General features: G+C 48.2%; 1 protein-coding gene and 1 pseudogene across 4 annotated transcripts in view; both read left to right on the top strand.

Moving 5' to 3' along the window:
- RNASET2 (ribonuclease T2) overlaps nt 1-16,469 on the top strand; it is a 74,266-nt gene that overhangs the window by 46,194 nt on the left and 11,603 nt on the right. For all 4 annotated transcript variants that reach the window (XM_054558448.2, XM_063725089.1, XM_054558449.2 and 1 more), the window contains 4 exons: nt 809-869; nt 5,398-5,453; nt 7,283-7,340; nt 11,407-11,477. In XM_054558448.2, the coding sequence (XP_054414423.2) occupies nt 809-869; nt 5,398-5,453; nt 7,283-7,340; nt 11,407-11,477 (246 nt within the window). The remainder of the gene's footprint in view (nt 1-808; nt 870-5,397; nt 5,454-7,282; nt 7,341-11,406; nt 11,478-16,469) is intronic.
- On the top strand, nt 7,358-8,845 carry LOC112133713 (putative uncharacterized protein encoded by LINC00596; annotated as a pseudogene).

Here is a 16,469-nt window from a genome sequence, read left to right as displayed (position 1 = left end):
CTTTTTACTTCAGTCTCATTAAGTCTTGCAGTTCTGGCTAGAGGCCTCCTCCCATGAATAAGCTGCAGCTCCACAGTGGCTTCTGTGAAGTCTTAGAGTCAGATGAGTTTCACAGTGTTCAGGTTTGTGATCCAGTGTGGCCCCATGTTCTGGGTAACACATGTGATGCAGTGCTGCGTGCATACCATGTCCTGAATAACATTCATGATGTGGTGCACGTACTGTGTTCAAGTTAACAGTCCTGGTGGCATCTGAAGTAGCACCCTAAAATCAAATGACACAAATTCTGCAGAGGAGCAAGTGAAGTCTAAAAACTGAGTTGGGGTAGTGACGATAAATAGCGTTATGCTAGTTCAGGTTATGTTTTGTTGCCAAATGAATTACAAAAAACTACCAGGTTTCAGGCTTTTATGGGTTTCATGAATGCAGGGGAGGGATCGTGGGTCTGCGTTTCTCTTGAGCATCCTTAGGAGAAAGGTGCTTCGTGGCTCAGTGGCTTCCCTTCAGTGAGGCCCTCCCTGGCTGCACTCCTAGCTTGCCCTGCCTCCACTTCCCCTCCTCTCCCCTCCTCCCCTTATCCTATTCATGTTCTCTGCCACTCAGCATTGGACGCCACCACATGTGCCTTCTTAGTGTAGGGGTTTACCACCTTCCTCACAGGAGTGTGTGCAGCAGCAGGGCAGGCAGTGTTCCTCATCCCACAGGCACTCAGTGCTGAATGAATGATTGAAGGGATGGATGGGTGGATGAATTTTTTCTGTAACTTTAAAAAAAGTTCTTGAAAAATAAGTTTCTTGTGTTTTAACAGTGACAACCATGAGTGGAAAAAACTAATTATGGTTCAGCACTGGCCTGAGACAGTATGCGAGGTGAGTGTTTCTGCCTTGACGGGCCCTGGGGCCTGGGGAGCCCTGTGAAGAGGGGTTTATGTGCACGTGCCCGTCCAGGGCACCCACGCTGCTGGTGCAGGAGGTGGGCATTGCTCTGGTGGGTGGGCAGTGTCTCCTGCAGAGACTGCCCCCAGAAGGGCTGTGTGTGAGCTTCACAGGGCTGCTGTAACAAAGTGCCACAAGCTGGGTGGCTGAGAGCCTCAGGAATTTATTCTCATGATTCTGGAAGGGGAAGTTTTAACCTAGGGGTCAGAAGGGTTGGTTCCTCCTGGAGGGCTCTGAGAGAGTTTGTTCTGTTTCTCTGCTTGCTTCTAGTAAGGACCCATGGTCCTCTGCGTTCCTGGGCTGACCCATCACCCCAGTCTCTGCCTTCTCCTTCACGGTGTGTTCTCCACTTTGTGTCTCTCTGTCTCTTCTGATGAGGACACCAGTAATTGGATTTAGGGCCCACCCTAATCTGGTATCACCTCTTCTTGATGACATCTGCAAAGACCCTGTGTCCATGTAGGGTCGTGTTCACAGATGGGAGGAGGGGTTAGGACAGGGATATATCTTTTGGGAGGACACGGTTCAACCCACAGCAAGCCTTAGTTTGTCTCTTCCCTCTGTGGGCGGCAAGCCACCCAGGTGCCAAGGCAAGAGACCGAGGGCATAAGCTGTTCCAGTATAATAAAGAAAATATATAAAATAAGAACAGTTATACTAGAAATAGATTATAGATATGATGATATATGAATATTATTAATCATCAGTTTGTAGCATTGCTCTTTATTCCAATATTATAATAATCCTCGCTCTACAATTATAACCTAGGAAAAACCAGGCCATACAGAGATAGGAGCTGAAGGTGCACAGTTGACCAGAAGACAAGTGTGAGCCCTGTGTCACGCCTGGACAGGGCCACTGGAGGGCTCCTTGGTCTAGTGGTAACGCCAGTGCCTGGGAAGGCAACCATTACTTAGCTGACCTCGGTCTAGTGGTAGCTTCAGTGCCTAGGGAAGGCATCCGTTACTTAGCAGACTGGGAAAGGGAGTCTCCCTTTCCCCAGGGGAGTTAGAGCAGACTCTGCTTCACCACCTCTTGTGGATAGTCCTGATATTAGTCAGGCCTGCCCACAGCCATCTGGAGGCCTAACCATCTCCCCGTGATGCTGTGCTTCAGCGGTCACACTCCTGTTTCACTTTCATGTTCCACCAGTACACCTAGCTCTGCCTTCTAGACAGCAGTAGCAGAATTAGTGAAAGTACTAAAAGTCTTTGAAATGCATAGAAGAAATAATGGCGTAAGCTGGCCTCTCTCTGTCTCCGCCTCGGCTGCCATACAGGGAAGGACCCCCTGTCTGGTGGATACGTGACTCAGATGACCTTATCAATCATTGGAGATGACTCACACTCCTTACCCTGCCCCTTTTGCCTTGTATCCAATAAATAACAATGCAGCCAGACATTCGGGGTCACTACTGGTCTCCACGTCTTGGTGGTAGTGGTCCTCTGGGCCCAGCTGTCTTTTCTTCTATCTCTTTGTCTTGTGTCTTTATTTTGACGATCTCTCATCTCTGCACATGAGGAGAAAAACCCACAGTCCCTGTAGGGCTGGTCCCTACATCCCTCCATGTATTGGACATTACTGGACATTTTATTAACATGTCCTGTGAGTGAAGAGGAACCAAGAGCTTCCCTGCCTCCTTTGCTGTGCTTGGCACCCATGGCACCCGCGGCCCTCCAGGCTGGCCCCTCATCATCTGGCTGTGTTTTGCTCCATGCCCCACATCCCTTCAGGGCGTCAGTATCCAGGCCCTTCTCATTGGAGCACCCAGAGCCAGGACGCTGCCTGGATCTGCCCCTCAGGGCGTACCCTGCTCAGTGTATCAAGCTGACCCTGGTGTGCACCGCACACTTCTGAAGTGTTTGATCGTGTTGCTGAGCTAGCTCCACATTCTGTAAGGAGCACACAGGCTTTATGTTTTGCCTCTAGCACTGAGTGGTAATGACTTTCTCTTCTACTTCCTCACTGATTTTTCTGATGACAAATGAAAATGAAATTTTGCTTATCTGGCTCAAATTATGCTCTTGCTCATTTCTATACACGAGATTGCCCCGTTTTCAGTTTTGCAGACTTAATGTTGCGCTCCTGGTGCTGTTTCCTTGCCTTGGGTTAGGGGCAGTGGACAGGAGGAGCCGGAAGCTGCCTGGCACCAACTTTCAATTGTTGGGAGTGTAGCTGGCATTCTGAGATAGTGAGGGATTGCTGGAGTCCTTGGTTCCTATGAAAGGAAGAAGGAAGGACCGTGGAGGAGGAGCTGGAACTTAAGCGCTGTCTTTGACCCACACTGAAGGATCTGCCTCCAGGGCCTGAGACCAGGCTCCTCTGCATTCAGGGAGGCATTTACATGACAAAATGTGAGTGTGTCCCTGCACACTGAATGTAAATATGCGTGGAGGCACATCTTTGCCTTGAGGCTTCAGAAACAAGATTTAAAAAAAAATCTGTAGCAAAATGTCCTTGTTAAGGAGTGTATTTCCTACTGGGCAGCCATGGTGAGGGGTTCTGTTTCAGCCCAGGTGTCCTCCTAGGCAGTGAGGGCTGTCCCTGGTGCCCCCTCTGATGAGATGGTTGTGTCAAAGGTGCTCAGTTTGCCTGTCGGGTTCCCAGTGTCCTGGGCTTTCCCACAGCTCCACGCAGGCAGGCCTGGGAACTGAGTGCTGTGCAGAGCCCTCAGAGCCCCGTGTGGTGCAGGCTTTGCTCTCCGCATTGCCTCCAGGAAAGGAGCCCAGCTTCTGGCTTTGAACTAGGTTCCCTGAGGGATAGAGTTGAGTGGCAGAGGTGAAGTTACAGGTTTTGGCCTCTGACCCTCTTTCTCTAGCACTGAGCAGTAAGGACTTTCTGTTCTACTTCCTCAACTGATTTTTCTGTTGACAAATGAAAATGCAGTTTCGCTTATCTGGCTCAGATTATGCCCTTGATCATTTCTTTCTTTTTTTTTTTTTGAGATGGAGTCTTGCTCTATCACCCAGGCTGGAGTGCAGTGGCGCGATCTTGGCTCACTGCAACCGCCACCTCCCGGGTTCAAGCTATTCTCCTGCGTCAGCCTCCTGAGGAGCTGGAACTATAGGAGCCCACCGCCACGCCTGGCTAATTTTTGTATTTTTAGTAGAGACGGGGTTTCACCATGTTAGCCAGGCTGGTCTTGAAATCCTGACCTCAAGTGATCCACCCGCCTCGGCCTTTTAAAGTGCTGGGATTATAGGCCTGAGCCATTGCGCCTGGCCCAGTCTAGCTCATTTCTAATACTAGAGATTGCTATGTTTCCAGGCGTTTTGCTGCTCAGGTGTTCAGTAGCTGACACCTCTCAGCTGACCCAGACTCCCCCTCCTTTCCAGATCAACTGTGAGCTGAAGCTGCCTCCCACAAAAGGCAAATTCGGGGAAAGCGCTGGGCGGGATGGACCCTGGTGCCCGGGCGGGTCCTCTGGGCTCAGACTTGCGCTTTCCTTTGCTGCCCCCACTGAGTTGGGCCAGGCATGCCCCGTGCTTCATCCGCTCCCATAGCCCACATATATTTCTGGATGACTATTTTGGAAAAACTCCATTTTGGCTAAACAATTTGAAGGTCCTTAAAAAATGCTGACTTTTTTTTTCTCTATTACTTTATCTTTATGATGGTGATTAAGGATATACTCCTATTCTTACCTTTTTATTTTTCTGGCTCCAAATTTTTTGATACTTATTATTTCACTAATCTATTTAGACTTGGTACCTGAACAAGCTTTAGTTTAGTAGGGTACTGTCAGCCTTTTGTCCTTAAACATGTATTTTCGGGTATATGTTAAGCAAATTATCTCTGGGCAAATGAGAGTGTTTCCATCAGATTGGCTTAACAAAAACGGCTTTTTTTTTTTTTTTTTTTTTTTTTTTTTTTTTGAGATAGAGTCTTGCTCTGTTGCCAGGCTGGAGTGCAGTGGCACGATCTCGGCTCACTGCAAGCTCCGTCTTCCGGGTTCAAGCGATTCTGCTGCCTCAGCCTCCCAAGTAGCTGGGACTACAGGCGGGTGCCACCACGCTCAGCTAATTTTTGTATTTTTAGTAGAGACAGGGTTTCACAGGTTGGCCAGGCTGGTCTGGAACTCCTGACCTCAGGTGATCTACCCACCTTGGCCTCCCAAAGTGCTGGGATTACAGGCGTGAGTCACTGCACCTGGCCCATAAAAACACCTGTTTCTGTTAAGTCAAATATTTGAGGAATGGCTTAACAAAAATGGCTGTTTCTGTTAAGTCAGTTGTTTGAGGTTTGGCTTAGAACATCCAGCCCTAGTGTAGCTTCCTCATGGATGTATTGTTGTAAGCAATTTATTATGAACTAGCACTGGTTTTAGCTTGTGTTATTAGCACAGTACCTGTATCTCGTTGGCATATGTTGCAACTAGTTGCTAAATGTATTTTAATAGGGTTTCTAAGTGTATTTTAATAAATAAAGAGCCAATCATTTTCTTGTTATATTTTCTTCCTAGAAAATTCAAAACGACTGTAGAGACCCTCCGGATTACTGGACAATACATGGACTATGGCAAGTGTCTCACACAATTAAATCTTAGGCAGAAGAGGCTCGCTGACTGGGAACCCTAGCTTGAATGTAGTCTTAATATTTATTCTTGTTTTTTATTTTTAGGAGTTTATCCAATAGACCAGATTCTTATTTTAAAATATCTTTAGTCTTTCTAGCAGAACCCTGATTCTCTCGTTCTGTAATTCTGTCTTCATAGAACAATAACACTTTTTTTTTTTTTCTGAGACAGTCTTACTCTGTTGCCCAGGCTGGAGTGCAGTGGCACGATCTTGGCTCACTACAACCTCCACCTCCCAGGTTCAAGTGATTCTCCTGCTCCAGCCTCCCAAGTAGCTGGAATTACAGGCATGCCCCACCACACCCGGCTATTTTTTGTATTTTTAGTAGAGACAGGATTTCACCGTGTTTGTCAGGCTGATCTCGAACTCCTGACCTCAGGTGATCCATTCGCCTTGGCCTCCCAAAGTGCTGGGATTACAGGTGTGAGCCACTGCACCCAGCCAATAACACTTTTTAAAATAGTGTTTACAGATTCTCGTACATGTTAGGGTCACTACATTTTAATTTTCTCATTTTGTTCTTTTCTTGGGGTTTATTATAAATAACTACATGAAAATACATAAATGTGCGTATCTCTCTTGTACACATTTCAGAGACACTCATTTATTATTCTGGTTTTGTCTGCCTTTTGTTTAGTTAATCCTTTTCTATTTAACATGGACATACTTGTGACGTTGAACTGTGCACATCAATCGCCCCATCTGAAGGACCGGTTTTGTCCCGCTGCCTCGATGCCGGGATTGAAAAGGGCCCTTTTAGCTTAATTGGTGCCTCCTGGCTCCTTAGGACAAGGGATTGGTGGAAAACAAGTTAAGCTGGGATGTAGGTACTTGGCTTCGGGTTTCACTTTCTTCTCTGTCTGGTCAGATAACCTTGACCTCCTGTCTCTGGAGCTCCTGGCTTTCCTAGACCTTGCATGGTGTCCTCTCCCCTGCTGTTACCAAATGCTCTGATTGTGCCTCTGCTCATCATGGCCGTTTCGTTTCTGAGGCTGGAATGAAGCTTTGCAATGCTGTCCAGTCCAGTGGATGGAATCAGGCGGGTTTCACATGCTGGTCCAGCTGTTGACGCTGAAGACACTCTCCTCCCTGGCCTCTTTGGGGCTCTGAGGGGTCGGGGTCTTAGGAAGTTGGTGACCTTGCGGAGTAAGCAGCACTCAAGAGTCAGAGTTGATAAGTCCAGAATTAGATGTGTGAGGATGGAGTTAAAGTTCTAGACAGTGTAAGTGCGTTTGCTACTGAAAATGAAATGAAAATGCTACTAGCTGATCTTCTGCCATATGCCAGGTACTTTCTGACATGTTTTATCTGTCATCTCCTGGAGTCCTCCTCACCATTGAAAGGAACAGACTCTCGCTGTTCTCATGCTGGATCTGTGGCACAGAGATCGGCCGGGGGTCAGCTTACTTAGGTCCCGGTGCTAGGGAGCAGCAGAGGTTGCTGTCAACCCAGCCGGGGGTGACCCCAGAGTCCCCGCTCCTCGGTACTACTAGGCCATCCATTGCGCTTCCTTTACTAAGCAGCGGCCTGTCTGCATTACTCCTGGACGCTTTAACACAATTTCTTTTCTCTTCTAAAGAAATTTGAACTCTGACTACTCTTACCTGCGTCTTCTTTCTTAAGCATCCTGCATGGGATAAGGAATTCCCAATTAGAATTTCATTTTTTATTCTTTGCAGACTTTAATGAAAGTGTTTTCTAAGTTCATGTAGAAGCCACCCCAACCAAGACTAATACTTCTTATTTTCTTTTTTAAATTTGAATTTTCAGGCCCGATAAAAGTGAAGGATGTAATAGATCTTGGCCCTTCAATTTAGAAGAGATTAAGGTATTGACTTTTAATTATATTTCTACTGCAGAGTGTTGACCTAGATTAACTCTTTTCTTCACAAGTGTACCTTCAAAGTCATCTTTAAAATTAAGGGGTCATGAATGTATTCACCAGGATTGAGCCCTTGCTGCTGTTTTAGTAAGTATTGTTATCTCAATCCCACAAATTACACCAACTGACCTTTTCCCTCTCCTCCCCTCCCCTGCCCTGTGCCCAAGCCACTGCCTGAGGGGCCTGAGCGAGGGGTTCCGACAGGAGCAAGCCCTGACGCTCCCCCATGCCAGCCCTGTGCGGATCCTGATGCTCGCCCGCCAGCCCCGCCTCGTCCCAGGCCCCAGGACTCCTGGGTCAGATGAGCACCATGGGAATCTGGTCGGTGTGCTATATTGCCAGGCATCTCCAGACAGCTGAGGCTCAGAGAGCACAGGCCTGGGGCTGTCCTATCTGGTGGATGGGTTTCTGAGCAGCGTGGACATGCTGGGCCTTTCCAGTACAAGAGCTTGATTAAAGAAAACTCACAGGGCGGGAATTTATTAGAGATACTAGCAGAGGTGTTCCTTTGAGATACCCATACCTTATATGTCATACGGAGTCTTCACTCACACACACGCCCTCATCTTTCCTTAGGGGTGCCAACAGTTCTTGTGTGTAACCAGTATATACCAGGGTAACTGGTCCTGGACCCCAGGGAGGGGGTGGTAACTGGGGCCTTCTTTAAAATGTGCAGTAGAATTGAAGGTTTGCAGGAGTCGTGCGTCCTTCCTAGGAATGGTACATTTCCCAAGGTCATTAGTTGCAAATCCATCACAAGTTCTTTTTTTCTTTTCTTTCTTTTTCTTTTTTTTTTTTTTTTTTTGAGACAGAGTTTTGCTCTTGTTGCCCAGGCTGGAGTGCAATGGTACAATCTTGGCTCACTGCAACCTCCACCTCCCGAGTTCAAGCAATTCTCCTGCCTCAGCCTCCTGAGTAGCTGGGATTACAGGCATGCGCCACCATGCCTGGCTAATTTTGTATTTTTAGTAGACACGGGGTTTCCCCAAGTTAGTCAGACTGGTCTCGAACTCCCGACCTCAGGTGATCCACCTGCCTCAGCCTCCCAAAGTGCTGAGATTACAGGCGTGAGCCACCACACCCAGCCCACAAGTTCTAATCCATATAGAATTGTTTTCTTTTTCCTCCCCATAAAGACCTTCAGTGGGTTGAGCCAAGAGGCTGGGGACTGCCATGAGTCTTAGAAGGGACACCCCAGAGCCTGGTGCTGTCTCTAGCTCCTCCCACAGACTCTCCTCCTCTCCTCCAGGACTCACTGAGGGAATGGGCTCTGGGGAGGCGTGATGAAGAGGCCACTTCAGAATACGTTGAGTTTGAAGTGCCCTTGAGACCTCCCGGTGGTGTCATAGAGGATCTTCAGGGTCAGAGGAAAGGTGGCTTTAGGCATAGTTAGCATGAGGATGGTGAATCAAAATGACAGGTATGGGGATGGACATGGGTCTGTGGACATGGATGGGTGAGGGGGCAGGGCTGACAGGTGTGGGTGTGGGTGGGTGAGGGAGCCGGGCTGACAGGTGTGGACGTGGGTGGGTGAGGGAGCCGGGCTGACAGGTGTGGACGTGGGTGGGTGAGGGGGCAGGGCTGACAGGTGTGGACGTGGATGGGTGAGGGGGCCGGGCCGACAGGTGTGGATGTGGGTGGGTGAGGGGGCCGGGCCGACAGGTGTGGATGTGGGTGGGTGAGGGGCCCGGGCCGACAGGTGTGGATGTGGGTGAGTGAGGGGGCTGGGCTGATAGGTGTGGACGTGGGTGGGTGAGGGGGCTGGGCTGATAGGTGTGGATGTGGGTGGATGAGGGGGCAGGGCTGACAGGTGTGGACGTGGATGGGTGAGGGGGCTGGGCTGATAGGTGTGGATGTGGGTGGGTGAGGGGGCTGGGCTGATAAGTGTGGACGTGGATGGGTGAGGGGGCTGGGCTGATAGGTGTGGACGTGGGTGGGTGAGGGGGCTGGGCTGATAGGTGTGGATGTGGGTGGGTGAGGGGGCAGGGCTGACAGGTGTGGGTGTGGGTGGGTGAGGGGGCAGGGCTGACAGGTGTGGACGTGGGTGGGTGAGGGGGCAGGGCTGACAGGTGAGGACGTGGGTGGGTGAGGGAGCAGGGCTGATAGGTGTGGACGTAGGTGGGTGAGGGAGCCGGGCTGACAGGTGTGGACGTGGGTGGGTGAGGGGGCAGGGCTGACGGATGTGGGTGGGCTAAGGGGACAGCGCTGACAGGTGTGGGCCTGGTGGGCGGAGGGGACAGTGCTGGTGGAGCCCCGTGTTAACAGCCAGGGGAAAAGGGGCATGTGTGCCTGCTGGGAAAGGCGGAAACCCAGGAGTGGAGAGATTTGAGAAGAGGCACCATGGGACTGCATATCCCCAGGACATCCAGGACAGGAAAGCTGAAATGCTTTTTGGGTGGGGGCGTGGGTGGGTCGTGGGTCTGTGGTGGTGTGAGCCGCTGCTCCTCAGAGTAGTCCTGGCTTCCTTGTTGTGTAGCAGTAGGAACAACTTTGCATTGTCCCAAACGGAAGTAGCCCAGTTTGCACACTCAATCATATCATGCCCTAGGTCATCTCGGAGAGCTGATGGGGCTGAAGCCAGCATGGTGGGGCAGGAGAGGTGGGGTGGGGGGCTGGAGGGGAAGAGGAGGGGGACAGAGCTGTGCCCACACAGGCAGGGGCTGTGGGGTGGGGCTGAGTTACAAATGAGGTGAGAAAAGGACCCTCATATAGGGTGCTGGAAAACAGGAGAAAGGGAAGGAAAGTGAAGTTATCCGAAGTTTGTTAAGCACCTTTTTACTGACCTTTTTGGGTTTTTTTGGTGTAGAGGGTGTGTAGAAATTGAAAAGGAAACTCCAGTTCTGTTGGATTTAGCGTGACCGGTGCCCAGGCTGCCCAGCTCACACAAGCTCTTCTCTGGGAAACGGAGAGCTTGTCCTTTGTTTGTTTGTTTGTTTTAATTGATGGTTTTCTTTTTGTTGTTTTTTTTAAGATGGAGTCTCACTCTGTCACCAGGCTGGAGTGCAGTGGCACAATCTTGGCTCACTGCAACCTCCGACTCCCTGGTTCCAGTGATTCTCCTGCCTCAGCCTCCCGAGTAGCTGGGATTACAGGCATGTGGCACCACGCCCAGCTAATTTTTGCATTTTTAGTAGAGACAGGGTTTCACCAGGTTGGCCAGGATGGTCTCGATCTCCTGACCTCGTGATCCGCCCGCGTCAGCCTCCAAAAGTGCTGGGATTACAGGCGTGAGCCACCGTGCCCCGCCAATGTTGTTTTTAGAACAGTTTTAGGTTTACAGAAAAATTGGATGGAGATTACAGACAGTTCACTCGCTTCCGCCTCAAATCTCCCAATCGTTAACATCTTCTATAGTGTGTTACATTTGTTACAATTAATGAACTGATACTGATACTTTATTATTAAATAAAGTTTAGCATTAACATTAGGGTTTACTCCTGTGTTGTGCAGTTGTGTGGCTTTGGACAAATGCAGGAGAGCAAGTCCCACCCAGTGTGGTCTGGAGCAGCTCCTGGCCCTAAACCCCCAGAGCCATACCTCCCCTTCTTCCTCCCCTTGAACCCCCAGCAACTGTGAATCTCATTCCTGTCTCTTAAGACTACCTTTTCCAAATTGTCACATCATTGGAATCATACAGTATGTAGCCTCTGCAGATTGGCTTCTTTCACTTAGCAATATATGTTTGTAGTTCCTCCAGTGTCTTTTCATGGCTTGACAGCTCATTGCTTTTTGTTGCTGAAAATATTCAATTGTTTGGGTGTACACTTTATCCCTTCACCTATAAGAGCTTGTATTTTCATGTGCAGTTTTGTGATTACTCAAATTGCACTTGTAGATATATCTTAACAAACACTTCCTACAAAATAAGTATAGGATTATTTTATTCACCAAAGTATTGTTAATTAGCAGAGCTCAATTCTTTGGTGTCAGTTTATCAAATTTACCTTCTAGGTTTTGAGTTTATTATTAAGATCCTGCGTAGACTTATTTTATTTTATTTTTTAATGCATAGGATCTTTTGCCAGAAATGAAGGCATACTGGCCTGACGTAATTCACTCATTTCCCAATCGCAGCCGCTTCTGGTAAGTCCCAGCCTCTGATTGCTGTCTTGATTACGGTCTGAGCAGGTGTGAGGAGCGTGACGAAGTGCTTGATTACTGTCTGAGCAGGTGTGGGGAGCGTGATGAAGTGCTTGATTACTGTCTGAGCAGGTGTGGGGAGTGTGATGTAGTGCTTGATTACTGTCTGAGCAGGTGTGGGGAGTGTGATGTAGTGCTTGATTACTGTCTGAGCAGGTGTGGGGAGTGTGATGAACTGCTTGATTACTGTCTGAGCAGGTGTGGGGAGTGTGATGTAGTGCTTGATTACTGTCTGAGCAGGTGTGGGGAGTGTGATGAACTGCTTGATTACTGTCTGAGCAGGTGTGGGGAGCGTGACGAAGTGCTTGATTACTGTCTGAGCAGGTGTGGGGAGTGTGATGTAGTGCTTGATTACTGTCTGAGCAGGTGTAGGGAGTGTGATGTAGTGCTTGATTACTGTCTGAGCAGGTGTGGGGAGAGTGATGAATTGCTTGATTACTGTCTGAGCAGGTGTGGGGAGAGTGATGAATTGCTTGATTACTGTCTGAGCAGGTGTGGGGAGAGTGATGAATTGCTTGATTACTGTCTGAGCAGGTGTGGGGAGTGTGATGTAGTGCTTGATTACTGTCTGAGCAGGTGTGGGGAGCGTGATGTAGTGCTTGATTACTGTCTGAGCAGGTGTGGGGAGTGTGATGTAGTGCTTGATTACTGTCTGAGCAGGTGTGGGGAATGTGATGTAGTGCTTGATTACTGTCTGAGCAGGTGTGGGGAGAGTGATGAATTGCTTGATTACTGTCTGAGCAGGTGTGGGGAGCGTGATGTAGTGCTTGATTACTGTCTGAGCAGGTGTGGGGAGTGTGACGAAGTGCTTGATTACTGTCTGAGCAGGTGTGGGGAACGTGATGAAGTGCTTGATTACTGTCTGAGCAGGTGTGGGGAGAGTGATGAATTGCTTGATTACTGTCTGAGCAGGTGTGGGGAGAGTGATGAAGTGCTTGATTACTGTCTGAGCAGGTGTGGGGAGTGTGATGTAGTGCTTGATTACTGTCTGAGCAGGTGTGGGGAGTGTGATGAAGTGCTTGATTACTGTCTGAGCAGGTGTGGGGAGTGTGATGTAGTGCTTGATTACTGTCTGAGCAGGTGTGGGGAGTGTGATGTAGTGCTTGATTACTGTCTGAGCAGGTGTGGGGAGAGTGATGAAGTGCTTGATTACTGTCTGAGCAGGTGTGTGGAGTGTGATGTAGTGCTTGATTACTGTCTGAGCAGGTGTGGGGAGTGTGATGTAGTGCTTGATTACTGTCTGAGCAGGTGTGGGGAGTGTGATGTAGTGCTTCATTACTGTCTGAGCAGGTGTGGGGAGAGTGATGAAGTGCTTGATTACTGTCTGAGCAGGTGTGGGAGCATGAGGAAGTGCTTGATTACTGTCTGAGCAGGTGTGGGGAGAGTGATGAAGTGCTTGATTACTGTCTGAGCAGGTGTGGGGAGCATGATGTAGTGCTTGATTACTGTCTGAGCAGGTGTGGGGAGCGTGACGAAGTGCTGGATTACTGTCTGAGCAGGTGTGGGGAGCGTGACGAAGTGCTTGATTACTGTCTGAGCAGGTGTGGGGAATGTGATGTAGTGCTTGATTACTGTCTGAGCAGGTGTGGGGAGTGTGATGTAGTGCTTGATTACTGTCTGAGCAGGTGTGGGGAGAGTGACGAATTGCTTGATTACTGTCTGAGCAGGTGTGGGGAGTGTGATGAAGTGCTTGATTACTGTCTGAGCAGGTGTGGGGAGAGTGATGAATTGCTTGATTACTGTCTGAGCAGGTGTGGGGAGAGTGATGAAGTGCTTGATTACTGTCTGAGCAGGTGTGGGGAGCGTGACGAAGTGCTTGATTACTGTCTGAGCAGGTGTGGGGAGTGTGATGAAGTGCTTGATTACTGTCTGAGCAGGTGTGGGGAGAGTGATGAAGTGCTTGATTACTGTCTGAGCAGTTGTGGGGAGCGTGATGAAGTGCTTGATTACTGTCTGAGCAGGTGTGGGGAGTGTGACGAAGTGCTTGATTACTGTCTGAGCAGGTGTGGGGAGCGTGATGAAGTGCTTGATTACTGTCTGAGCGGGTGTGGGGAGCGTGATGTAGTGCTTGATTACTGTCTGAGCAGGTGTGGGGAACATGATGAAGTGCTTGATTACTGTCTGAGCAGTTGTGGGGAGCGTGAGGAAGTGCTTGATTACTGTCTGAGCAGGTGTGGGGAGTGTGATGTAGTGCTTGATTACTGTCTGAGCAGGTGTGTGGAGTGTGATGAAGTGCTTGATTACTGTCTGAGCAGGTGTGGGGGAACGTGAGGAAGTGCTTGATTACTGTCTGAGCAGGTGTGGGGGAACGTGATGAAGTGCTTGATTACTGTCTGAGCAGGTGTGGGGAGTGTGATGTAGTGCTTGATTACTGTCTGAGCAGGTGTGGGGAGTGTGATGTAGTGCTTGATTACTGTCTGAGCAGGTGTGGGGAGAGTGATGAATTGCTTGATTACTGTCTGAGCAGGTGTGGGGAGTGTGATGTAGTGCTTGATTACTGTCTGAGCAGGTGTGGGGAGTGTGATGAAGTGCTTGATTACTGTCTGAGCAGGTGTGGGAAGTGTGATGTAGTGCTTGATTACTGTCTGAGCAGGTGTGGGGAGCGTGATGTGCTTGATTACTGTCTGAGCAGGTGTGGGGAGTGTGATGTAGTGCTTGATTACTGTCTGAGCAGGTGTGGGGAGAGTGACGAATTGCTTGATTACTGTCTGAGCAGGTGTGGGGAGAGTGATGAAGTGCTTGATTACTGTCTGAGCAGGTGTGGGGAGTGTGATGAATTGCTTGATTACTGTCTGAGCAGGTGTGGGGAGCGTGATGAAGTGCTTGAAGTGGAAACTCTGTGGGAAGCAAGATAACAGAATCTGTCTTCTGGGGCTGAGCAGTTTGAACAACCTTTTATGAGATATGATTCTGTTATGGCATTTTTGGTGCCTTTCTCCAGTGTATAAACAAATGAAACAAGTGGAATTTACCTTATAAGCCTGTTTTCTAACTTATTTGGTATTTATTACTTTGCTTTAAAACTTTTCTCAGCCAGTCACAATGGCTCATGCTTGTAATCCTAGCACTTTGGGAGGCTGAGGCGGGTAGATTGCTTGAGCCCAGGAGTTTGAGACCAGCCTGGTAACAGAACAAAATGCCGTCTCTACCAAAAATTTAAAAAGTCAGGAAGATGTGGTATTGTGCGTTTGTGGTCCCAGGAGATCAAGGTTGCAATGGGCTGTGATCAGCTGGGGTGATAACCAGCCTGGGTGACAGCGTGAGACCCTGTCTCAAAAAAAAAAAAAATAAAAGAAAGATACAAATTTTCTCTTCTGAGGCTCAACAAAGTCAAATGCTTGCATATCTAAGAATTAGTCCATATCAGACAGGAGAGAATATTTCTTAAGGAAATTGTGGTCCTGTCTTGAAATACATTAAGAAAAAAGAGACCAGGCACAGTGGTTTACACCTGTAATCCCAGCACTTTGGAAGGCCAAGGCAGGTGGATCACTTGAGGTCAGGAGTTCGAGACCAGCCTGGCCAACACGGCAAAATGCCATCTCTACTAAAAACACAAAAATTAGCTGGGCATGGTGGCGTACGCTTGTAATCCCAGCTACTTGGGAGGCTGAGGCAGGAGAATCAATTGAATTCAGGGGTTGGAGGTTGCAGTGAGCCGAGATTGTGCCACTATACTCTAGCCCGGGCGACAGAGCAAGATTCCATCTCAAAAAAAAAAAAAAGCTGTCTTCTAAGATGATGATCTCATGCCTATGACTTAGGGAGGAGAGAAAGAGAGACTTAGCATGTGAGTCTGAGACCTCAGTCATAGTGAAGCACCTTTAAGTTCAGCAGAAGCTAAGCCTAGGACATAAATGCCATGTTGAATTCAAGATAGCTTTTAAAATCATGGCTTTTTAAAGAACATAACGTTGAATTCCTTGTATTAACATTATATTAACTGAAGGTAATTATTTTCTCTATCCCACTTCAATATTGCAATTTATAATTCAGATTACAACCCATCAAATTTTAGGTAGGAAGATTAATTTTCAGGAAAATTAAAAGTTAAGTTTAGAAGAAAGCTTTTGAAAACAAAATGAAATGGAAGTGATGTCCCTCTTCCTGGTTCATCGGTGTGGCAGTGAAGTGGCCTTAGGGTTCATGGACCCTCAATCTGTGCGTTGAATCACCCCGAGTACAGAGAACCGCTCTTAATGAAAATTCGGGTGGTGAATGTTTCAGGTCTCAGTCACCTGTTCTGCACAGCCTGTGTTCTAGAAAATTACTACAAAATAATGGCCATGATAAGTTGAAATGGAAGAAGATAGGAAAAAAAATTATGTCACTTCACAGTGTACTTCAGATGATGAGTTTATGGTAACTGAGTTAAGTGAAAGAGAATTTTTCCAGTTGTTACAATGTTCCATGATAGAGTCTGTCAGATTTTAACCAAATGGCTTAAAATAAATCAGTAAACATGTAAAGGCCTTCAGTGAGCTGGGTCTTGAGCATTTAATCAAAACAGTATGGGCAAAGTATGCATTTATTTTTGTGCTCCGATAAAGGCAAGATGACTTACTTTAACTTTTCAGGTTGATAGTTGAATTACACACTTAAAAAAACTGGTTCTAAATGAAAAAGATAAATCTCATACACAAATTAATATTTATATTTTTGAGTGCTCCTAAATATAAAATATCAGCTAGGGAGGAGCTCCTGTCTGGGCTGTGTCACCCAGTCCTGTGCCTATCACTCAAGTCACCTGACTAACTCCGTGGGGGTTGGCCTCTGGCTTCTCCACCTCTGCTCCTTGGGCAGGGGAAGGTGTCACAGCAGTGCTATGGAATGTGTCTTTGGGCATAACCAGCCCCGAGGACTGGCTGCCTGTTGTGGCCGAGCGGGCCGGGTGACAGTGGGTGGGTGAGCCAGGGACATCCGCTCCTGGCTGCA

Source organism: Pongo abelii, chromosome 5 (assembly GCF_028885655.2).
Source record: "Pongo abelii isolate AG06213 chromosome 5, NHGRI_mPonAbe1-v2.0_pri, whole genome shotgun sequence".
Taxonomy (NCBI): Eukaryota; Metazoa; Chordata; class Mammalia; order Primates; family Hominidae; genus Pongo; species Pongo abelii.
Note: the sequence above shows the minus strand (reverse complement) of the source record. Positions and strands in the feature narration are given on the sequence as shown.